Source organism: Hemiscyllium ocellatum, chromosome 7 (genome assembly GCF_020745735.1).
Source record: "Hemiscyllium ocellatum isolate sHemOce1 chromosome 7, sHemOce1.pat.X.cur, whole genome shotgun sequence".
Lineage (NCBI taxonomy): Eukaryota > Metazoa > Chordata > Chondrichthyes > Orectolobiformes > Hemiscylliidae > Hemiscyllium > Hemiscyllium ocellatum.
In genome coordinates, this window is record NC_083407.1 from 60508053 (window position 1) to 60533014 (window position 24962).

Consider the following 24962-nt stretch of genomic DNA (forward strand, 5'->3'; position numbering starts at 1 on the left):
CATTTGCTACAATCATGGATTATTCCCAGGTCTTGAGGGAAGCTATTGATAGAGGAATATTCAGAATGGGTAACAAGGCAGAGCTGAAGCTACAGACCCATTCATTTTAACATAGATCCTTGCTAATATTCCCTTTAGTAACTATCTATCTAATCACCTTGCTAGAGAATTGGTTATTAGAACTCTCAACGTGGCTTCTAGAAGAAGATAGTTCAATCTAACCAACATGTTCAGATTTTTTAAAGTTGGTACTAGGTTGGTGGACAAAAGTTAAAATCCCCATGACTCGCATTTTGTATCAAGAAAATGATTACATTATCAGATTTAATATAATCCTGTGATGTTGCGGGGTAAATAATAATTGAACAAAGAATTGGTTGCATTCTTCTTAGATACAAAGGTAGCTCTTGATAGGAGGTTTCATTTCAGGCACAGACTATTGTGGATCAGCATTATCTTCATAAGTCTACATGTCAGAATTTACATTTGATGAATGGCGTCAGTAAAACATTACAAATACATCAAAATTTTAAATAAGGCCCACATCTAGCACATTTAGAAGCACAAGAGCAGGAGTTAACACCCCCCCCCCCCCCCCCCCCCCCCCGCACTTCACTAAAGACTTATTTATTACAAAACCATCAACTCCCACATACCTTTATACACTTCTTCACACCCTATATCGTGCAAGAATTCCATTCCATTCTCTCAGTTTTTCTACTCCATTGCATTTGTTCCAATGATACCACCTTCCTCTGATATGTCCTCTTTTTCCCTCAGCCGACAATTCCCCACTACTGAGGTTGACAGGACCCTCAGCCACATCTGATCCATTACGCACACTCTATCATCATCTCTTCCTCTCATAAAAATGGTGTGTTCCACTTGTCATCACTCTGTATCCTACCAGCCTCTGCATTCAAAGGTTCATTCTCCACTATTTCCACAACCTCCAGGTTACCACCAACAAACACATCTTCCCTGCTTCTCCATTATCAACATTCTGCATGACTGTTCCATCCTCGACACACTGGTTCACTCTTCCATCACTCCTAACAGTTCCTCACCCCATCAATGCACCTTCCCATGCAATTGCACAAGATGTCACACTTGCCCTTTCACCTTCTCACTGTCCCATGTCCCAGTCTCACATTCTAGGTGAAGCAATAGTTTAATTGTATTTCTTTCAATCATATCTACATGCTGCTCACATGGTCTCATTTACAATGGCAAAACCAACCGCAGACTGGGTGACCACTTTGTAGAACATGTCTCCTCTAAGAATGACTCCAACCTTCCAGTTGATTGACATGTCAATAAACCATCTTGCTCCCATGCTGTCCTGGGCTTGTTACAATGCAATGAAGTGGGTTGGACATCGTCTATATGGAGTAAGGAGTTGAACAAGGTTCTGCAAGTAGATTGGCTAGCAAGGTTAGTTCAAATGGAATACAGAGCGAACTAGCCATTTAGATACATAACTGGCTCTTAGGAAGGAGACAGAGAGTGGTTGCATTTCGGATTGAAGGCCTGTGACCAACGATATGCCACAAAGATCGGTTCTGGGTCTAGTGCTTTTCGTCATTTTTATAAATGATTTGGATGTGAATATAGGAGGAATGGTTAATAAGTTTGCAGATAACACCAAAATTGAAACAGCGAAAAAGATTACCACCGAATACAACGGCACCTTGATCAGATGTAAGGAGTGGCAAGTAAGAGTTAAATTTAGAAAAATGAAATGTGCTGCTTTTTGGTGGGGCAAATCAGGGCAGGACTAATGGACTTACTGGTGAGGTCCTGGGGAGTGTTGCCAAAACAAGGTGACCTTGGACTGCAGGTTCATAATTCCTTGCAAGTAAACAGGGTAGTGAAGGTGGCGTTTGGTACACTTGCCTTTGATACTCAATGTGCTGACCAATAAAGTTGGGAGGTCATGTGGCTGTACAGGACATTAGTTAGGCAAATTTTGGAATGTTGCATTTATTTCTGGTTTCCCTGCCACAGGAAAGATGTTGTGAAACTTGAAAGGATTCAGGAAAGATTTACAAGGATGTACAAGGGTTGGAGAGTTGAGCTATTGGGAGAGACTGAGGCTATTTCCTTGGAGTATCGGAGGCTGAGGGGTGACCTTATAGAAGTTTATAAGGTCATTTATAAACTCTGGAGCAGTTCTAGCAGATGTGATGCCACTGTTTAAAAAGGGAGTTAGACAAAAGATGGGAATTATAGACCAGTTAGCTTAACTTCTGTAGTGGAGAAAATGCTGGAATCTATTATCAACAAAGAAATAGCAAGGCACCTAGATAGAAATTGTCCTACTGGGCAGAGGCAGCACGGATTCATGAAGGGCAGGTCATGCTTGACTCATGTTTTGGAATTCTATGAAGACATTACGAACACAGCGGACAATGGGGACCTCGTAGATGTGATGTACTTAGATTTCCAACAAGGTGCTGTACAAAAAACAGCTGCATAAGGTAAAGATGCAAGGTATTACAGGCAATGTATTAGCATGAATGGAGGACTGGTTAATCAACAGGAAGCAAAGACTAGGAGTAAATTAGTGTTATTTTGGTTGGCAGTAACTAGTTGTGTGCCTCAGGGATCAGTGTTGGGACCGCAATTATTCACAATTTCCATAGATGATTTGAAGTTGCGGATCACGTGTAGTGTGTCATAGTTTGTGGATTACACTAAGGGAGTGGTAGAGCAAAGTGTGCAGAGGATTGTGAAACTTTGTAAAGGGACATAGATAGTTTAGGTGAGTGGGCAAAGGTCTTGCAGGTAGTGGAGTACAATGTTAATAAATGTGAAATTGTCCATTTCGGTAAAAATAACAGTAAAATGGACTATTACTTGAATGGTAAGACATTGCAGCACGCTGCTATGCAGAGGCACCTGGGTGTCCTTGTGCATGAATCACAGAAGGTTGGCCTGCAAGTGCAACAGCTAATTAAGAAGGCAAATAGAATTTTGTTCTTCATTGCTAAAGGGATTGAGTTTAAAAGCAGGGAAGTTATGTTGCAGCTGTAAGGGTGCTGGTGAGGCCACACCTGGAGTACCGTGTGCAGTTTTGGTCTCCTTTTACTTGAGAAAGACTGTACTGCACTGGAGGGGATGCAGAGGAGTTTCACTAGGTTGATTCCGGAGTTGAGGGGGGTTGGCTTATGAGGAGAGACTGAGTAGACTGGGATTGTATTCATTGGAATTTTGAAGAATGAGTGGGGATCTTATAGAAACATATAAAATTATGAAGGAATGGATAAGATACAAGAGCATATTTCCACTGCCAGGTGAAACTAGGACAAGAAGGCATAGCCTCAAAATTGGGGGAGCACATTTAGGACTGAAATGAGAAGGAACTTCTTCAAACAGAGGGTTGTGAATCTATGTAATTCCCTGCCCAATGAAGTAGTTGAGGCTTCCTCAGTAAATGTTTTTAAAGCCAAGATAGATAACTTTTTGAATAGGAACAGAATTAAGGTTAATGGTGAGAGAGTGGGTAAGTGGAGCTGAGACATGAAAAGATCAGCCATGATCTTGTTGAATGACTGAGCAGGCTCAGGCTTGAAGGGCCAGATGGCCAACTCCTACTCTTGCTCTTCGTTCTTACGAGGAGCATGGATAGGCTGATTAGTCAAGGTCCTTTCACCAGGGTAGGGGAGTCTAAAGCTACAGGGTATAGGTTTAAAGATGAGATAGGAAAGATTTAAAAGGACATAAGCAGCAACTTTTTCATGTAGAGGGTGGTGTGTGAATGGAAATTAACTGCCAGAGGAAGTGGTGGAGGCTGATACAATTACAACATTTAAAAGGCATCTGGAATGGTACGTGTATAGGAAACGTTGACGGATATGGGCCAAATGCTGGCAAATAGGACTAGATTAATTTAGGATATCATGTCTGCATGGAAGAGTTGAACCGAAGGGTGTGTTTCCATGCTGTACATCTCTATGACTCTCAGTGCAACTAAAAATGGATGAAGAACACCTCATTTTCTATCTAGGCACATTATACTTAACATGGTTGAACATAATCTCTGTCCGCAATTTTGATAACTACAACCTCCCCACCATTGTCTTGTTTGCATTTTGTTGGGTTTGCTGTTCCCAGAGCAAAGCCATTTTCTCATTTCCACAGCTATCATTTATACCCATTTTACATCTCTGTCATGTACAACCATTAGCACTCCCTTTGTCTTTTGCTTTGGACACCCTTGCCACCTCTTCCACGCATTCTTCTTGCCCTTCTATCACCATAAAAACCACAATATTCCAGACCCTTTCAGTTCTAAAGAAATCATATCAGACTTGAAACATTAACTCCGTTTCTCTCTCTACAAATGCTTGAGATTTTCTGTTCTTATTCCAGGTTCCAGCAGCTGCAGTATTTTGCTTTTACTTGACATCAGGGAGATATGGCTGAATCATTTGAAATAATTATAGGATTAGATAAAGCAATTAAGATACTGATGCATGGAGAGATAGAAATATACAGTATATACTTACGGAGGTAGAGTAAGATGGATAAAGAGAGAGAGTGAAGGAACATATATTAGCTATGCAAACACAGAACAAGGGTAAATGTGGGGAGGTTTTACTTTCATTTCCCTCAAAAGGACAATGACTTTTGCAAATTGTTCAGCTCATCTATTAAGATTCAAAAAGGGACCGAGATAAGCTCACAAATTAAACAAATATCAAAGCATAAAAATGGTGGGGAAGATTGGGTGATGTACCACAGGGCTATAATCTTAACCTGGAAATTGTTTTGATCGCTTTCAGTGGTCACATAAATTACCAGATTTGATGTTTTAATATTAGTTTTTATTGTTTGTAATCTCCTGAATGGAATTGCTGCTGGTGGATGAGAAGCATTGGGAGTCAAGATGCATGACTATACAACATCAAACTAGCTCCAAAATGGTGGTTAGGATCAACTTTGGCTTTATCTCCATTAGAACCTGGATTAAGGCTGCCCAGATTTATAAGGCATAGGACTTTAAGCTAGGATTCAGGAAAATTGCATCTTGTTGATTTCAGCTGCATCTGGACTTGTGCCTTAAAGAAGGTGGAAAGCTTGAGTGGAATATTGTTGAACTATTGGGGGTCTCATCAAATCAACTGAAAAGTCAGCCAGAGGCCTACATATGAATAAGGATCAAGAGTAGGCCAACTTGGCCCTTTGAGCCTGCTCTGACATTCAATATGATCATGGCTGATCTGATTTTGATTTCAATTCTACAGTCCTGAATATCCTAATAATCTTTTATACCCAAGATAATCAATAAGCTACCTACCGCTGCCTTAAAAAAATTTAAATATTCTGCATTGTCTTTTAAAGAAAACAATTCCAAACATTCTTCATGCTCAGAGAAAAAAATGTTTCCCCATTTATTTTAAACCAAATTTTTCAACCTCAGTTTTAATCTGCCTCTTCCAGGGCAGGCCTGCTGAATCACATGCTTCTTGGGGAATGCCCAGCGCCAGCTATGGCCTTCCCACTGCCTCATTAGCAAGACCCTGCAGCCAGAAGTTCCACCCAATGAGAGCTACTGGCAAATCAGAATCAAGCAGAGTGTTGGAAAGGTTGACCTTAGGCTTGGACTCATTCAGGGTTTGAGAAGGGAAGGTACTGGAGTTCGGGTTTGCCACAACCTGTCCAAATAATTTTCCATCCCACCAACTGACCATCTTCAGGACCAGAAGATTGGCCTCAGTGTCTAACATACAGCACCAGTCAATCGCTCGAAGTCACAGTTCATCCGCAGTCAATTTTAATTTAAGCATTAGCAATTACAACATATCCAGGTTAAACAAAGGATAATTAAAATGGTGCCGTTTTGGATTGCATTAGAAGTGCCCACATAGGGCAAGTCTGATGATCAGTTTATTGAATATTCAGACCATGCACAGATGCTTTACATTGATGTCCCACAGATGCCAGGAAATAATTTGAGGATTGATAAACTGTTGCACTTCAAAAGGCTTGGAAAGTAAAGTCTTCTACATCTTTGACAGAAGTGACTAAGGCCTGTACACACATGGAGTCAAAAACAAATCTGTACAAAATGTAATTTCCTCTTAAAGAGACCTGATCTTTATAATTCATGAAGTGCAAGTACAAATTGAAAGAATTTCACCCAAATGAAGTTTCATTTGGTTCTAGACTGAAAACAAACTAGTAAAGAAGCACCAGAGTCTATTTTCTGAAATTAAAATCTAACAAGAGAAAAAGAAATCTGTGATTATAAAACAAGAAAAAAAACTTACCTAAATATAAAATTCAGTGCACAGTATTAAAAATAATATTCCATTAAATCTAATCATATCATGTTAAAAAAAATCAAAGAACACAATTTATAGATAAAGGTCACTCATTATTAAATATTTTGAGATCGATTTATCTCAAGGTCCACCTGCAAGCTCTTTTGTAGTCTTGCAATGTTAGCATCTAGGGCTGCTAAACTATTCTTGAAGTCTTGTTCGTCACGAGAATTAAATGAAGAAATAGATGACATACTCCAACCTGATTTTACAGATTTATAATCAATACTAGAGAAACTTGAATCTACTGCTGAAAACTTGTCTTTATACAATACTGTCCTGTTTCTCTGATCTGAATGAGGTGTACATGAATTTAAATTAGATTTTGGAAGATCTATAATATTGTGTGGAGAATCAATACTATTTAGGTCTAAATGTGTCAACCGAATCTGCTTATTTTCTGCCTCTGCCATTCTTGATGTACAGTTGTTTACCAGAGACTTTTCCTTTAAGTTGTGAGTAACAGGTATTTCTTCTGGAAAAGGCTTTTCTGGTTTTTGTAAACCTTCCAGGATACATGACACTACTCCCATTCCATTACATGAACTTCCATTGTCATAGTGCAACTTCTTTGATCCACTGTTCAAATGTAATGGTATACAATTCCTCCTTTCAACGGATTCATTTTCTTGCTTGGTGGCACTGCCAACTAGTGGAATGTATGTGGTTTCATCCAGCGTAGAGTCCCCACTTCCTCTACTAATATGGCATTCAGTCTGTGCACTGAACCTGCAAAAGCTTGTGGGTGAAGACTTTGCTGACAGGACATTATTTTGGCATGTTCCTGTGGTTGCAGATGTTAAGTAAGGGGGATCTTGCATGGTCAAAGGTTCAGATTCAGGAACTTTATCAGATGGTAAAGCTCGAGAGTTGTATTCAGCATTATTATCCAGATTTTTAAGGTAAGCTGTCACAGAACTCAAACCTGGAACATCCTTTAGTTGTTTCTCATATTCATGTAGAAGGTTTCTGGTAAGTCTGGATGTGGGTTTGGTTTTCATGCAATCTATGCTAAGGTCTGAAAGGAGTCTTGCCATGCTGCCTTGCAGTTTCCTGTAAAAACAAATCAGCAATATAGTCAGTTGATGAAAATACTAAACATTTCTTAACGAATACAAAGCTAACACACTATTAGTAGTGCAACTGACACAAAAAGATTGCCAGGTCTGTAATTTAAATGTGATTGAATGAAGCACAAAGGTTTTGGAAGAGGAATCCATTTCACGTTCTTGACAATGAATCACAGACAGAAACTAAGATAAAATAAATATGAATTCCTGGTTTATTAGCCATTCTTAGCTTCTTGATTGAGTATTATTTGAGCTATGTAATAGAAGAAAAAGGAGGAAATAGTAAGGAGTTCACAGTGAAGACTATGAACAAGGCTACAGCAGAATAAGATGAAAGATGAATGAGTGATTGATTGATTGATTCCAAATTGGAAATTTGGTTCAAAGTGGAAACTTGATTCAAAGGCTGACAGAAGTGCTTTAACTAAGGCTTACTGCAAGAAGCAAATTCTCCAGAGTAACAGGTGAGTGGGAGAGGATAAAAGGTGTAGATTAGGAGGTCGACCTGCATTGAGATCAGCAGTGGAGTGATACTACAAATCACAGAATATTGGTGAATACTTTTTAAAAGTAAGATCTTTAGGTTTCCTGTTTTTCTTCTTTTCTGACAAAGAACGGTGAAATTATTAGTCTGAATTTTCATTTTAGCTAATAAAAACAAACTATCGTTACAATTCACCCTAAAGAGCAGGGAATCTTAAATAATTAAGTTAAATCAAAATGGTAATGATGGCATGACAGGTGATATGCTGTTGCTGTGACATGTGAAAGCTGCTGGATAGCAATGTGATCCAGAGTGAACACATCTATAGTAAATGTTCATAGCTCAAGAAACTTTGGATCTGAATTGAGGAGCTGAAGTCTGAACTGCAGACATTACGGCACTTGAGGGAAGGGGACAATTACCTGGTTATTTTACTCCAGAGGGCAGTCATACCACTCAAATTTGGTTAATCAAAGATGGTCTGTGATCAGGAACAAGACAGTGTGACTGCAGGTCAAGCAGATAGGAGGATCTGAGGTTAATACTGAGAAGCCTTGCCCTCTGCAATTGTCCAAAGTTATGAGGTTTTTGCAAGCTGTGAGGACAAGAATGGGGACCGCAAAGAGGATGAACACAGTACCTTGGTAGAGGGGGTACATTAAGTGAGGAGCTGAATTAGGAATGCTTTTTCTGGTAGGGAGTATTACAATTAGGGATAGTGTTCCCTGTAGCCGTGAGCAGGCTTCCTGAAGGCTGTGTTGCCTGCCAGGATCCAGGGTTAAGGACATTTCCTCAGAACTAGGGAAGAACTTAGGAGAGGGTTGAATGGGATCCAGTCATTGTCATCCATCATCTCTGAAGCTACTTACTTTAACGTCCTATAATGCATCCCATTGGTAAGGAATTTATCGATCTTTAATCCCATTAGTTTCTCTAATATATTTCCTCCAGTGAAAGCAGTAGTATATATTTCCTTTTCTCTTTTTGCCCTTTTATTAATTAGAAATTTTTGGAATGTTATTGGTATTTTTTACGGTGAAGACTGATTCAATTTCTCTGCCTCTTATATTTCTGCAATATTATTTCCCAAACCTCATTCTCAATGTTCACTTTGGTTTTCTCTTTATTTTTTACGCATTTAAACAAGTTCTTGCTGTCAAGCTTGACAAGAATTGCAAGTTTACCTTCAAAATTTATCTTTTTTTTGGTGATGGTTTTTAAAACTTTCATAATCCTCTGGCTTGCAGTGTGCCAATAATTATTGTATGCTTTTTCTTTCCATTTGAAATCCTTAATTCCTTTGGCCAACCACAATTGGTTTATTCCCTTCTGAGAATTCATCTTCCTCGCTGGAACATATCATTGCTGTGGGCCATGAACCGTTTTCTAGAACACTGGTCATTGTTCCTCAACTGTCTTTGCTGTTAAACTACTTTCAACACCCATATCTAACTCCCTCTGATATTAAAGCAAGCTACAGAGATAGTGGGTACACTATTAATAAACTTCCAGGAATCCTTAGATTCTGGAAAACTCGCAGAAGTTAGAAAATTGTCAATGTTACAAGTTTGTTGAAAAAGAAAAAAGGAGACAAGAAACAGGTAGGTCAGTTAGTTCACGGGGAAAATATTTGAGACTATTATAAAATTTAGAAATACATGTAATCAGCAGAGTCATGAAACATGGCTTCATGAAAGGCAAATCTACCCATCAAATTTAATTGAATTCTTAGAGGTAATAAGAAAGATAGATAAAGGAGAAACAAAGGGTTCAATATATTGGATTTTCTGATTTTCAGAAGGCACTGGATAAGATACTCCACATTAGGATTCTTAGTATGATAAGAGCCTATGATGTTGGAGATAGCACTAGTATAGATAGAGTCTTAACTAATTGGGGACAAAGAGTTGGGATGGGGGGGGGGAAAGCATGCGGTTGAATGGTAACTTGAACTACCACAGGGATCAGCATTTGGACCACAATTATTTACAATGTTTGCTAATGACTTTGATGAGGAAAATTTATGTATTGTCACTGAGTTTGTGGATGACACAAAAGCAGGTCGGAAAAATGATGGCAATGAAGCAGGAGTCTGTAATGGGATATAAATATGTGAAGTGAGTGGGTAAAAACATGGAATTTAATATGGGAAACTGTGAAGTCATGCACATCGGCAGGAAGAACAGAGGAGCTGAATATTATTTAAATACAGAAGGACTATTAAAAAAAAGCACGGGAATTTGAGTGTTCTTCTGCATGAATCACAAAAAGCTAGAATCTGAGTTCAGTGATGTAATAGTGATGTTTGGGCGGCACGGTGGCACAGTGGTTAGCACTGCTGCCTCACAGCGCCAGGAACCTGGGTTCAATTCCCGCCTCAGGCGACTGACTGTGTGGAGTTTGCACGTTCTCCCCGTGTCTGCGTGGGTTTCCTCCGGGTGCTCCGGTTTCCTCCCACAGTCCAAAGATGTGCGGGTCAGGTGAATTGGCCATGCTAAATTGCCCGTAGTGTTAGGTTAGGGGTATATGTAGGGGTATGGGTGGGTTGTCGCTTCGGCGGGTCGGTGTGGACTTGTTGGGCCGAAGGGCCTGTTTCCACACTGTAAGTAATCTAATTTAGTAAGTAATCTAATTTAGAATTTAGGAAGGCATTTGGAATGCTCACCTTTACTTCAAAGGGAATGGAGTATAAAACTAGGGAGGCTTAACTAAAATAATAAAAAGGTACTAGTCAGACCACAGCTGAATTACTGTGAACAGTTTTGGGCTCCTTATCTAAAGAAAGAATATAATGTCATCGGAGGAAATCTAGAGAAGATTTACTAGGCTAATACTAGGTATAAAGGGCAAGTCTTATGAGGAGAGGTTGAGTTGGTTTGACCTGTACACCTTGGAACTTAGAAGAATGAGGTGACCTTATTGAAACATTTCAAAGTCTTAGAATATTGACAGTGTACATGCACAAAAGTTGTTTCCCCTTGTGGTATAATCTAGGGCCAGAGGGAATAATTTAGAAAAAGAGTTCACAAATCTAAGACAGACATAAGGAGAAATTTCTTCTCAGATGGTGATAAATACCGCCAGAAGTTTGTCACAGCTGGGTAATTAGTTATTTTCAAGGCTGAAATAAAAGGGAATCAAAAGGGTATTCAGAATAGAAAGACAAGTGGGAGTTCAGGATATCAGATCAGCCATGATCTAAGGAGAGGTGATTAGGCACTCTCATATTGGAAGCATTCATTGCCTAACATCTGAGAATGTTATTTGCCATTTATTGCCCAAGTGTAAATATTGGAGCATGGGTAATAGAGAGTCTTATCTCATATCTAAGGAATTTAAATGAAGCCAAAATGAAGTCAGTGAGCAGAATACTTTGGACCTTCAATGAGGAAGCATTTGAAGATGTAACTCAAGACAAGCATGTCCAAGGCTCAGATGAGAGAACATGGAATAACTTTGTAAAAAAAATGTTTTTCACTAGCATTTAAAGAATCTAGCGGTCATTCTCAATATACAGAAATAAAAAAAATCATTATTCAAGAAATATGATGTCTTGAAATACTTTGTGCTTGGTTTGGGAAAAGTAACCCTCCTGATTTTCTCATGAAGTTTAAACCTAGCTGGAGAAGGAACTTACTTTGTAGATCTGAGTTACTGATCCAGATATTTCCTATAGCAACCTGTTCAGAGGCATCACTATACATTTCAGAAGAAGGTGGGACTTTGAACCCACATTTTCTTGCTCAAGAGAATCATAAGACCCACGCACTATGCACAGCTCTTCCAGGAGTATGGAACAAATAAATCCACAGCCTAAAACATTTAGACTGTTGCATGAACAATATTAGCACATTAATACTTTCTTGTATCCTGCACTTAAGCCATAAGTATAATTCTTAAATTAGCATACAATGCAACTTTGATACTTCTTTTCAGGAATAATACCATCTGAACGTATTTGTCATCCAATCATATGTCAATGAGGGCCATCAAGTAGTCAAAATTATTCTATAAAGAGTTGCAACCCTGCTTCCCTCAAATAATTATCTTTTCCAACCATAATATCAACACAAAAGAGAAAGTCTGTTATAGCAAATTAAATCTCAGTTGGGATTAAAATCAACTATATGACTCCCTTACATGGACCATAAGACATGGGAGCAGAAATTAGGCCATTCAGCCCATCGCGTCTGCTCTACCATTCAAGCATGGCTGATAGGTTTTTCAACCCTTTTTTTTGCTTTTTTCTCATAACCCTTGATCCCCTTGGCAGTCCAGAACTTATCTCTGTTTTAAATACACAATGGCCTGGCCTCTACACCCACCTGGGGTAATGAATTCCACAGATTCACTATTCTCGGACTGAAGAGATTTCTCCTCATCTCTGTTCTAAAGGGTCTTCACTTTACTCTAAGGCTGTGCCCTCACGTCCTCGTCTCTCCTGTCAACGGAAACATCTTCTCAACATCAACTCTGTCCAGGCCATTCAGAATTTTGTAAGTTTCAATCAGATCCCCACCTCATCCTTCTAAACTCTATCAAGTATAGACCCCAGGGTCCTCAAACATTCCTCACATGGGTTAAGCCTTTCATTCCTGGGATCATTCTCGTGAAAAATACAGTAGACACCCTGCGGGGGATATGTTCCAAGACCTACTGCGGAAGCCCGAAACCGCACATTGGAGCAAACCCATTCATTTAAAATGGGAAACTTACCTTCCCAGCAACCCCCTGGTTCCAGAAGGTTCCTTATAATATGTTCAGGCCACGGAAAACGATTCCACGGATACGGGGGGGGTCGCTCTGTATTAAATGTTTTGACCTCAATCACTTTCTGTGGCAGATAATTCTAGGCTCAACATACTCCAGGTGAAGAGATTTCACATCAGTTCTAAATAACCTACCCCATATCCTTAGACTATAACCCATGGTTGAAAATGTGTTGCTGGTTAAAGCACAGCAGGTTAGGCAGCATCCAGGATCAGGACAAAGGGCTCTGGCCCGAAACGTCGAATTTCCTGTTCCTTGGATGCTGCCTAACCTGCTGTGCTTTAACCAGCAACACATTTTCAGCTCTGATCTCCAGCATCTGCAGACCTCACTTTTTACTATAACCCATGGTCATGGATTCCTGACCATCGGGAACATTCTTCTTGCTTTTACCCCATCTACTCCTGTTAGAATTTTATAGATTTCCCTATGAGATTTTCCTCCTCTCCATTCTTTTAAATTCAAGTAAAAATAATTCATAACTGATCCAGCCTCTCTTCATACTACAGACCTACTATCCCAGATCTGTTAAACTTTTGGTATCCCTTCTCAGATAAAGATGACCAAACTTGGATACAATACTCCAGCAGTAGTCTTACCAAGGCCCTGTTCAGGTATTATGATCTTCCTCCTCCTGTACTCAAAACCTCTTGCTATAAAAAGTCAAATTACATTTTGCCTTCTTTACCACTTACTCATCTGCATGCTTATTTTCAGTCTGGTGTATGGAGTCTGGAGGGCATCCAGGTCTTGTTGCAATTTCCCCTTCCAAGTCGGTTGTTGTTCAGATAATAATCGGTATTCCTGTCCTTGCTACCAAAGTGGATAACCTTATATTTATTTACATTACACTTCATCGGTCATGCAACTGCCCACTCAACTTGTCCAAATCTGTGCATGCTTCCACCCGGCTTGTATCATCTGCAAATATGGAGATGTAACCATCAATTCTCTCATCTAAAAATCAATAACGTATCGAGAGTGGTTGGGGTCCAAGCACTGATCCCTGCCGTAGCCCACTAATCTCCACCTGCCACTTGAAAGAAAGATCCATTTATTCCTATTCTTTATTTCCTGTATGGCAAATATTACTTAAATTTAAACCACACAGGTTGTGTTCTGAGAAATAAATCAAAGAATGTCTCAATGTAAGATGACAAACTTTAGGGAAGGAAATATATCATCTCTATGCAGTCTGGCCTACTCATTGTAACTATTGGTGACACTGAACTGTGTTATGACTCACTGGGGTAGCGTGCTGTAAATCAAGCCCAACCATTCTTCCAGAAAATGTCCCCAAATAATTATTTACAATACACAGATCCAAACCATTACGACACAACACTACTAACTAAAACTCTATAACCTTTGTAAATACTATTTTGCACAGACACACAAATAGGGAAAACAGAAAAACTGGAAAATGAATTCAGTGGTCTTTGCTTCCTGGTTCCGATGTTGCGATGATCCTTCTTTAGCTAGACAGTCCTCTTGTTGGCCAAGTTTGTAAACAAACAGGTTTACTTGCAAAGTGGGGCTTATTTAATCATTTCAAAAGTCACAAAAAGCAAGTGGTTTACTTCAGGTTTAAACTGAGTCTTCGAGCAGATAACAGGCAATTTCTAGGCTGGGAGAAGATTTATCTCCCTCAGGTTGCAACAAGAACTGCAACAGGACACACCCTCAGCTCTACATCACCGACAATCTGAAATTCCAATTACTGCTTGTTCAAACAGTTGTTTACAATGCCTGCCACAGGTATCAGATTACTTTCTTTTAAAACTGATCCACCCTTTCAAATTCTGTTCTTAAAATGGCTTTTTCATATTTCAGTCCCCAAGTTTTTAAATAATATAATCAGTCCTTACAACCTGAAATGGCCACTCAGTACAAGGTCAATTAGGGCCAGGCAACAAACACTGTCTTTGCCAGCAACACTTGTTGCATGAAAAGTAACAGAAATATTTGCTGAATGGATGTGGAAGCATTTCAAATGCTGTGGAGAGTACGAGGGGCCATTAAGAATTGGTGGGTGACACAGGTAAGAAGATTCTTGCAATCAATGCTATGTTTCACACCTCTTTAAAAGATGCTATTGACAGGGTGGGCTCTCCATGAAAACTGGTGTGTATGAGCTACAAGTTGCTAGGAATGTACCAGACAGATCAAAATTTTTGAACATAGGCTCACTGTCCATTCATTTCTCCCTTGCTTGTAAAAACTGGGAGCACTAGGAATGGGGGTAGGAGGAATGTGGCCCTGTCAACTTGGCTGACACCATGAAAATCTCGCCCACTGCGTCAAGTAACTTGAGCACCTTAAAAAAGCAGGCAAGTAAAGTGGCAAGGTTTAAGGAGTGAAGACATGAACTCAGGCAGCTGGAGGCACAACTGGCAGTAGTGATCAAAATGGGGGATGTTCAAGTTGGAAATAGAGGAGCACAAATACCTTGGAAGGCTGGAAGACATTGCAGAGGTTGGGGGAGGCAAAGCAATTCCAAGCTTTGAAAACAATAAGCAGAATTTTAAAATGCTGGTGCTACTTGATGCCAACAAAAGCCTATATACATTTGAAAATCACGCGTTCCGATCAAAGACCAAAAGTAGCTCCATATAAATTTCAATCTTTCTTTTTCCTGCTGCAACATTGATAAAAATCTTCAGCTGCCTTATTCCAACACTTAACATCCTCCCAACCTTGCTAGATCAATGTGCCCATTTAACCACCTTCCCATTTTCATCTTGAAGCACTGAAGTTTTATAACATTTACAATTTTGTACAACTAAAAGACATTGTTGTTCATCTTGCCTCGAAATAGGGCAATGAAATATCTTATGTTCCCTAGAGAGATTAGGAGGGACAATTGCAATTGCCAAAACTTCAGTTAATTGTACTGGAAAATTCAAATCTTAAAAAAAAGCCAAAAGTTGTCAAGAATGCCAATTAAAATTTTAGAAAAGATTGACAGTACATAAACAATCTTTTGTCATTATCTTCATACTGGAGGGAAAATTATACTTAAGAGGATCTGCTTCATTTATTAACCCTCTCATTCAGCTCAATGTAGAGCTTTGAGATACATCCCAAATGGATTTAGAATCTGATCATAAGAGAAAGGATTGCCAGACAAGGCCAAATATCCCACAAGGGCTGGATTACAATCCTTCACTCCACATCACTCTCTTCAGACATAAAATCCTGTGCACTATTACATGTTAGAAAGTTAGAGTTAATAATTACATTCAATTATATTGACCACATCTAGTCTTGGAGCAACAGATTTTCTAAGGATAACAGGGAAATATGCTTATAAGTAGGAAGAATGGATTCTGTTCTGCTTTAGACCTCTGATCATCACATTGTAAACCAGGAGTGATAATTAATTAGTTTAACAAACATGGTGAGTGATAATGTTGAGACAAAAGATATTGACAAATCTTGTAATTCCATAAAGCCAAGCATGCTATCCCTGAGACAAGGACAATTATCTTCAATAAGTCAAAAGATGGAGGATGAAGCCAATTCAGAATCTACAAACTTTAATGACACACAATGGACATTTGTTGTTATGTGAGATATCTGGACATGTCTAATTTGTTTGGGGCATGGTTTGTTCTTTTCACTGCTCTTGTTTTTCCTCTCTATTTATAATCACTGGATTTCAAAACGTTGAGATCCTTCTCACAAATGCTACTTTTAACTTGTTGAATCCAACATGATAGTTGCCTAGGAGTTGATGTGAATGTTACATTTCTGCATGTTGGCTTTTAACACATTACTGAAGCACTTCTGTCCTTCTCAATAAGCTACTCGCATATCTCTCACAGCCAGTTGTCAAAATGTTCATCCACAATCATGGTAAGACCTCCCACAACAAACCAGAGGCTGAAGCACTTATGAGATAAATTGTAACATACAAATAATTTACCTGGAACTGGAGAAAATGCAACAATTATCCTAAACACATTTCACGGCAAAAATGCAAACCACAGAAGTATACATTCAGACAGGCAAAGCCAACAATCTCAATTTTCCAGCAGATTACTAGAATACTAGCAGGCAAGGAACTCTCCTCCCTCGAAAGACTGTCTCCCAACCTTGAGGTGAAGATCAAACGGCTTATTATTCCAAGCATAGACACATTAACACATCAATGTACTTCTCACACAAGCACTACAGAATTTTAAAAAAAGGTGCAACAAATTTAAAAGCACATTTGGAAATAAAAACTTTATTTTTTAAATATTGAAGAAAAAATGTGATGAATAATTTACATTAAAAAGTTACCTGGTTAGTTCTCGTAATCTGTTCACTTCTGCATCACGTTGTCGAAGTGTTATTTCCAAAATTTGATTTTCCTTCTCGGAAGCCTCCAACTTAAGCTGAATGTTTCGCATTTTTGTCAAGGCTTCACCTACTTCTATAGGAGTAACACTAATTCAGTAAGAATTTATGCTTCAATCTAGTAACATTCATTGTTATTTTTTAAATTTCTTAATAAAGTTAAAAAAAAATCTGACCTACCAATTTTGACTCGAGTTGTGTCCATCTCACATTGTTGGCTCTTCTGAAACAGATCCTGTTCTTTCCCCTGCACTAATTTGAGTAGCTGTTTGTTCTCCTCTCGCTGTTTATCTATCACATTCATCAGTTCTTCATTTTTCTTTTGCAAAGATTCCAGCCCCTTCAGAGACTCTGTCAGCTGAGCTTGCAATGTTGTATTCATGGACTGCAAGGAAATCACTGCAAAATGAGAAAGAGAGCAAGAGCAAAAGAATCAAAGACAAATGTTGTGACATTTGTATTAAAAAGTACAACAAAATAAGTAATGTAAAAGTAAGTCATTTCTTAGCCCATCCAATTTCCTTTCCCACTGAATGCAAAAAAAGCACTTGCATGCCCAGAAGAATTTTGGTATGTTAAAATATCAAGAATTGAAAAATACATAAAATTCAACTTAACTGAGCAGTAGAATGCAGGTGTTTTATTTTATATTGTATTGATTTGATTTATTATCCTTACTTTTGACATTTTACTTCAACAATTCAGACTTTATTAAAAATAAATCCAGCACCCCTTTATATTAAGTTCCAAATTAGCCACATTTCTGCAACAGCATTAACTGGAGATAGTTGATTCGTACATTACCTTTTCATACCATGTAAAATAATAGAGAATCACAGAACCCTGAACTTATGTTTATAAAGTCATAGAGTCCACAGGGCAGTAACAGACCCTTCAGTCAACTTGTCATACCGACCAGGCATCCTAAACTAAACTATTGTGTTTGGATCATATCCTTCTAAACCTTTCCTATTTATGTAGCTGTTCAAATGTCTTTTAAATGTTGTAATTGTACCCGCCTCTTCCTCTACCAGTTCATTCCATATATGCACCACCCTCTGGCAATTCATCTGATGACCCACATCTGAGAATTATATACAACAACCTACAAGGATGTGACTGTTTGGCCCCTTATGGCCCGCATCATCATTCTAGATCATGGGTGACATCTACCTTATAACTTGTTTTCCTGTCCTATCCCCATATCCATTAATTAGTATTGTGGAATCAATCAATTTCCTTTTGAATAAACCCAATGACGGAGTTTCAAGAGACTTTTGGAGGCAGAGAATTCCAAAGATTCATTACCTTCCAAATGATGATATTCCTTTTTTCTAAATGGTAATCGCTTTGTTGAGAAACTGAGACCCTAGTTCTAGATGCCCTAGCCAGGGGACACATTCTTTGTACATTTACCTTGTCTAGCTATTTAAGAATTTAACATGTTTCCATTACATCACCTCATTCTTTTAAATTATAGAGAATAGAGATTCAGTTTCCTTAGTGTCTCTGTAGGACAGACTCTCAATTCCAGGAGTTAGACTGCACTCCCTGTGGTAATACATCATTTCTTAGGGATGGAGACCAAAGCTGCGAACAATATTCCAGGTATAGTCTCACCAGCAGTGTTCCCTCTAATTTTCTTCGCGGTTGGTCCGTGTGCAGCAGTGACTTCGGGATCTGGGAGTCAATCCTGCCATCACTGATGGTTGTGTTCAGAACATTGGAACAGCTGCATGCCCATAGACCAGTTCAAACTATTGTCCCAGTTTAGAGGGAGAAAAACCAACTTAAAATCAATCACTTACCTACTCACCTAAATTAATACATCCAAGCTGCAGCTAATGGGTCTCTCTATCTCCAGCTGCTTCCCCTTAGGCCATTCCTTTTCATGAAAAGACAGAATGGCATCTCCTCCCTGACTACACTGAATTCTCTCACTTATAAAATTCTCACAGTTAAGCACTCAGCCTCACTGCTCACACAGCTGTGTTTTTATGTGTCTAAATGATCAACCAATATGAAGTTGAGATTTTCCTGAGAATCTAAAATTTTAACTATTGTGGTAATCAACATAATTTACAGGCAAATATGTTTGTGTTATTGTTATTTTAAGTTTACTTCTAAAGGAACTCAGCACAAAAAACAATACACTAGCCTCTGATTTCCGAGGAAATGTTTTTTTTAAATAAATAAACTTAGTTGCTTTCAGATTATATAATTGCAAGGATTCAGGAATGAGCTTTCGGTTGTAGTATAATTATTAAAAATAAGTAAATGTGCTATATACCTTCAAAGTTGTTTTCTCCAGATCTGGAGTCTTTTTCAGCTCTTTCCCGTTCTCGAAGTTGCTGGTTTAATATCCTTAATCGTCTACAAAGTAGAAAAGGGAAGAACAAACTTACATTTAGAACTAAAATCAGATCTACAGCAAATATTTACCGGTGTTCAAAATATGCTAAGAGCTAACATTTTAAATTGAGAGGAAAAATTCAAGATGTAGCAACAACATTTAAACCCAAAGTAGAATATTGCATCTGCTGGAGATCTGAAATAAAAAAAACAGAAAATGCTGGAAATTCTCAAATATATTCTGACTGCAAAAATACAAAGAGCCCAGATATTTGCAATGAACAAAGCTGAAACATTAGCTGACTGCCCACAAGAAATCATATCTTGTCTGCAGAGGGAACTTACTTTCCCTGGTACAAAAGGGCACATTACCTGTTTTACTCCTGCACCCCACCACCATACAAGTAGTATGAAATATGTTTGATGTTATAAAGATTTGGTAAGGAGAGTAATTGTTATTATTGATGAAGATCTTCCACTGAATTAAAATACTTCAATTTAACTTACTTATGGAACAATCCAATTCATTTTGGAAAAGTAACAGTACAATTGAAAGTTAGACAGCATATGGGACAGCATTTCTTATAAATGAACAAAAATAAAGCAAAAAAAGTTCTAATTCCATTCTAACTTTAAGTTTTTCAATTTTACAAGAACACCTTCTTGCTTCAAGTAAACAAGCAAGTAGATTTTTAATGCCATGTGCAGCTCTGTTTGAATCTTTCCGCTAGTATCATTACATTTGACTGAAATAATATCACATTGATTTAACACTGTTGTATCGAGCACATTATATGCCACTCATTTAAGACTCAAGATTACAAGTGAAATTAGTCTAATGCGAATAAAAAATAATCTGTATCATAGCAACAACTCTCAATATTTGTATTCTGCTTATAATGAGTTCAGTGAAAGTTGCAAGATTTTAGGGCACTCCAACATGGCTGCATCAAGATCCACATCTGCTTTCATTCAGTCCAGCTATTTTTCAGAATTATTATTTTTCAAAATTCACCCTACTGGAGCCTTTGCAATGGTGGATTAATTCCTCTACCTGCTGTATCAGGCTTTTGAACAAAAAAAAAAATTTGAAAGTTACACTATCAGTCCACATTCCTCAATTACAGGACAAGGTGAGACCATCAACATGGACACTTGGGAACCATAGGAGATGAACTGTGATTTGTGCATTTGAGCACATTGGAAATGATGGTTTAGTTGTACCCCTCAAGGCAATGAGCTTCTCAGTAATTGCTGCTGTTTAGAAAAGGCTCAGTCCATTGTTTCAAATAAATGACCTTTCATCAGAACAGTTCTCACTCTCCACAGATATCACCAGACATACGGAGTAATTTCAACATTGCTTATTTTATTTCTGGCTCAAAAGCCTTGTTTTTTATTCACAGACAAATGGCTATAGCAGAATGAATCTTTTGAGAATTGAATTTATACAAATGAAACTACATACTTTGGTTTAACAGCAGCAAATCTACAACTGTTAAAATTAATAATTACTTTGAATATCAAAAGGAATATTAATTAAAAATCCATTCTTAGGGTGTGGCCACTGGGGCAAAACCAGCTTTTACTGCCCATCCCTGTTGCCCTAAGGTGGTGGTGAGCAGTCTTCTTGAACCATTGTAGTATGAAGGTATTCCCGACGTGCTGTTAGGGAGGGAGCTCTAGGATTTTAATCTAATGGTGATGAAAGAATTATGATGCATTTCCAGATCAGGCAGTGTGTAACTGACATATAATGATGTTTGTATGTGCCTCATGTCCTTGAGGAGATCGTGGTTTGGGAGATGCTGTCAAAGAAGCCTTGACAAGTTATTGCAATGTACTTTGTTCATGTTACTTACTGCATCAATGGAATACCAATGGTAGAAGTGAATATTTAAAGGCAGTGAATGGGTTGCTAATAAAGCTGGCACAACTTGTCCTGGAATCCTATATGTTTCAATTAGATCACCTCTCACTCTTCTAGATTCCAGTGAGTCGAGTCCCAACCTATTTGATCTGTGCTGATAAAATATCCCTCCAAATCAGGGATCTTGCTATTGAACTTTTCTGAACTGCCTCCAATGAAATTGTATCTTTCCTCAATTAAGGAGTCAAAAACTGCTCACAGTACTCCAGATCTGGTCTCACCAGGACTTTGTAGAGTCGCAGAAAGACTTCCCTACTCTTATACGCCAACTCCCTTGAAATAAAGACAAACAATTCATTAGCCTTCCTGATTACCTGCTGCACCTGTGTGCTGTCTGCACTTTGAACACAAGTACACCAAGTCCTTTTGTGTTATGGGTTTCAGCTTGTAAAATACTGTTTTTTGTTCTACCTTCCAAAATGGGTAACTTCACATTTTCCTAGATTATTTGACAACTTTTTACCTACTTACTTAACCTATTAATCTCCCTCTTTAAACCATTAAGATCTCTTTTGCAATTACTATTTCCATCTGTGTCTCATCTGTAAATTTAGTTACAGTAAATTAATTTCTTCCTCCAAATCATTAATATATATTATAAATGATCATGCTCTCACTACTGATCCCTATGGAACCCAACTAGTCATCAAACTGAAAAAGAACCCCTTATTCTCACTTGCTGTTTCCTATCCATGAGCTAATTCTCTATTCTTGCTAAAATACCACCTCCAACATCATAGGCTCTTATTTTATGACAACTTTTGAGAGGTACCTTGTTGGGTACTTCTTGAAGGCCAAATACATCTATTTAATCCCTTCTATCCACTCTCATTGAAACTTGCTCGAAAAACTCTCTCAATCAGACACAGTATCCCTTTCATGAAGCTATGCTGACACTGCTTGATTAGATTATGATTTTCCAAATGTTCAACTGTTACTTCCTTAATAATGCCTTGTATAACTTAGCAAGATCTCCCATTTTTATACTTCATTCCTTTGAAATACTGACCAACAATCCATTTGCCTTCACTATTATTTATTGAACTTAGTGTACTAGCTTTTTGTGATGCATACCAGAGGACTCCAGATATCCCGTGTACTCCAGCCTTCTGCACTGCCTACCGTGTTTAAAATATATTTTACTTCTTTATTCTTTTCTCTCTATTTTTCTTGCCAGAGTGGAATACCCCATATTTTCCCATTATATTCCATCTGCCAAGATTTTGTCCACTTACTTGATTATTCTACATCTATCCTGTGGAAGCCTTGTGTCATCACTATCTGGTTTCCTCGTATTTGTGTCATCTGCAAACATGATGGCAATATATTCACTTCCCTCATCGAAGTCATTTATATATTGGAAATATCAGTGGCCCCAGCAGTGAGTCCTATGGCATTGCCATCCCAAAATTGCCTTACCCATTTCAACTTCATCTTCTATTTGTGAGCCAGTCCTGTCTACTCTAATACATTACCCCCGACACCTTAATTATTTTATCCCAGGTTACCTCAAGATAAAAGGACTACAATGTTAAATTCTGACCAAAAGAATTTCAGAAATCCAAATACATTACAGCCCTTGTTCCCCTTTATTTGTTACCTCCTCAGAAGAATTATATTTTTTATTAATTAATTCATGGCAGGTGGGCATCATTGGGCAATAAATGCTGGTCTAGCCAAACATATATAGCTGCCCTCACCCTGATCAGCTGTCTTCTTGAACCGTTGCAGTCCATGTGCTGCAAGGAGATCTATGATATTTCAGATCCAGTCCCAGTGACACTGAAACAATGACAATACATTTTCATGTCAGGATGGTGAGTGGTACAGTGGGGAAGCTGCAGGTTGTAGAGTTCCAATGTATTTGTTGTCATTGTCCTCCTTAGTGGAAGTGATTATTGGTTTGGAAGGTCCAGTCTCAGGAGCTATGGTAAATTGTTGCAGTGCATCTTGTAGATGATACAAACTGCTGCTACTGAACTGAAGTGATAGAGGAAGTGAATGCAGTAGCAATCAAGCAAGCTGTTTTATTGTGGATTACATCAAGCTTCTTCAGTGTTCCTAGAATTGCACTCATCCAGGCATGTGGGATGTATTCCATCACACTTCTCTGACTTATGGCTTCTAGACGTGGACAGAGGTGAGTTACTTGCTGCAGAATTCTTGTATCTATTGCATCTATTTGTACAGCCACACAATCCCTTTGGCTCATCAAGTCTGTGCTGACCTATCTACACTTAACCCAAATTCCAGCATTTGGCGCATAGCCTTGAATGTTGCAACATTTCAAGAGCTCACCCACATTTTCTTTAAAAGCTTGCCTGCTTTTTCACCTCTACTACCCCCAACCAGTGCAATCCAGATTCTCACCGTTCTCTAGGTGAAAACGTTTCCACAAATGCACTCCAAACCTCCAATCCTTGACCTTAAAATTATGCCACGTTAGTGACCCTTAAACTGAGGGAACAGATGCTTCCTATCCACCCTGTCCATGCTCCTCAAACTTTCGCATCACAATCAGATCTTCACTCAGTATTTTTTGCTTTAATAACCAAGCCTCTCCAGCCTCTCTTTATAACTAAAAATGCTCCATCCCAGACAACATCCTCATGAATCTCCTCTGCATCCCACCAGTGCTATTACATCCTTCCTATAGTGAGGCAATCAGACTCAGACAATACTCCAGCAGTGCCCTAATCAAAGTTTTGTACAGTTCCAGCATGACCTCCCTACTCTAATTATCTATACCACAACTGATGTCGGCTAAGTATTCCGTATGTCTTCCTAAGTTCTCTTTACCTCTCCTGCCACCTCCAGGGGACGATGGACAAACACCCTGTGAGTTTCCTTATATCCTGCCATTCATCGAGTACTTCTTTATCCTGTTACTTCTTCCAAAGTGTTTTTCTCTCACTTTTCAAGGTTAATTTCCGTTAATCTGTCTATCTGACCAACCCATCTATATCCTCCTGTAACTGAGGACTTTCGACCTCATTAAACAGCCAATCTTGAACTTCAAAGTCTCTCTTCCTGAATTCTATATCTACATCTTTCCTCCTCTGAGTAAAGACAAGTGTGAAATACTTGTTTAACATCCTACCAATACCGTCCAGTTCCATGTACACAATTTGGCCCCATGATCTTTGATGGGCCCTGTTCTTTCACTGTTTATCCCCCTCTCCTAATGGAGTGAATATCTTGGGGTTCTCCCCAATTTTACCCATCAGTGTTTCCTCATTCCTTCTCTTTGCTGTCCCACTTGCTCTCTTAAGTTGACCTTTAAACTTTCTAGACTCCTCCATTGCTCCATTGATGTACTCCCTTTGTACCTGCTAAAAGCCCATCATTTTATCCAATTATAAATATTCATAGACATCCAGAGATCTCTAGGTATGTTGCACCTAAATGTCTCCCTAAAGGGAACATATTGGGCCTTTTTGAAAACACACACACACACAGTTCCACTGAAGACTTTCCCACTCTCCCCAATCTACTTTGCCCAAATCGTGCCTTATTTTAATAAGGTCTATCTTCCCTAATCCAAACCCAATTTTTTGCAGATCATCTTTTTCCTTTTCCATAACAAATTTAACATTGTATTGTGTTGTGGTCAATATCACTAAAATGCTTCTCACTGCCACCCCATGTCCCATCGAACTGAATTAGGCCCAGCACAGCACTGT

General features: G+C 38.6%; 1 protein-coding gene across 2 annotated transcripts in view; it reads right to left on the reverse strand.

The window, feature by feature from the left end:
* Window positions 1-6280: 6280 nt before the first annotated feature.
* The window catches only part of ccdc14 (coiled-coil domain containing 14), a 46554-nt gene continuing 27872 nt past the window's right edge, over window positions 6281-24962 (reverse strand). For both annotated transcript variants that reach the window (XM_060827905.1, XM_060827904.1), the window contains exons 10-13: window positions 19288-19370; window positions 17178-17396; window positions 16941-17073; window positions 6281-7382 (exon numbers count right to left, since the gene is read on the reverse strand). In XM_060827905.1, coding sequence (XP_060683888.1) covers window positions 6386-7382; window positions 16941-17073; window positions 17178-17396; window positions 19288-19370 — 1432 coding nt within the window. In that variant the 3' untranslated portion in view covers window positions 6281-6385. The remainder of the gene's footprint in view (window positions 7383-16940; window positions 17074-17177; window positions 17397-19287; window positions 19371-24962) is intronic.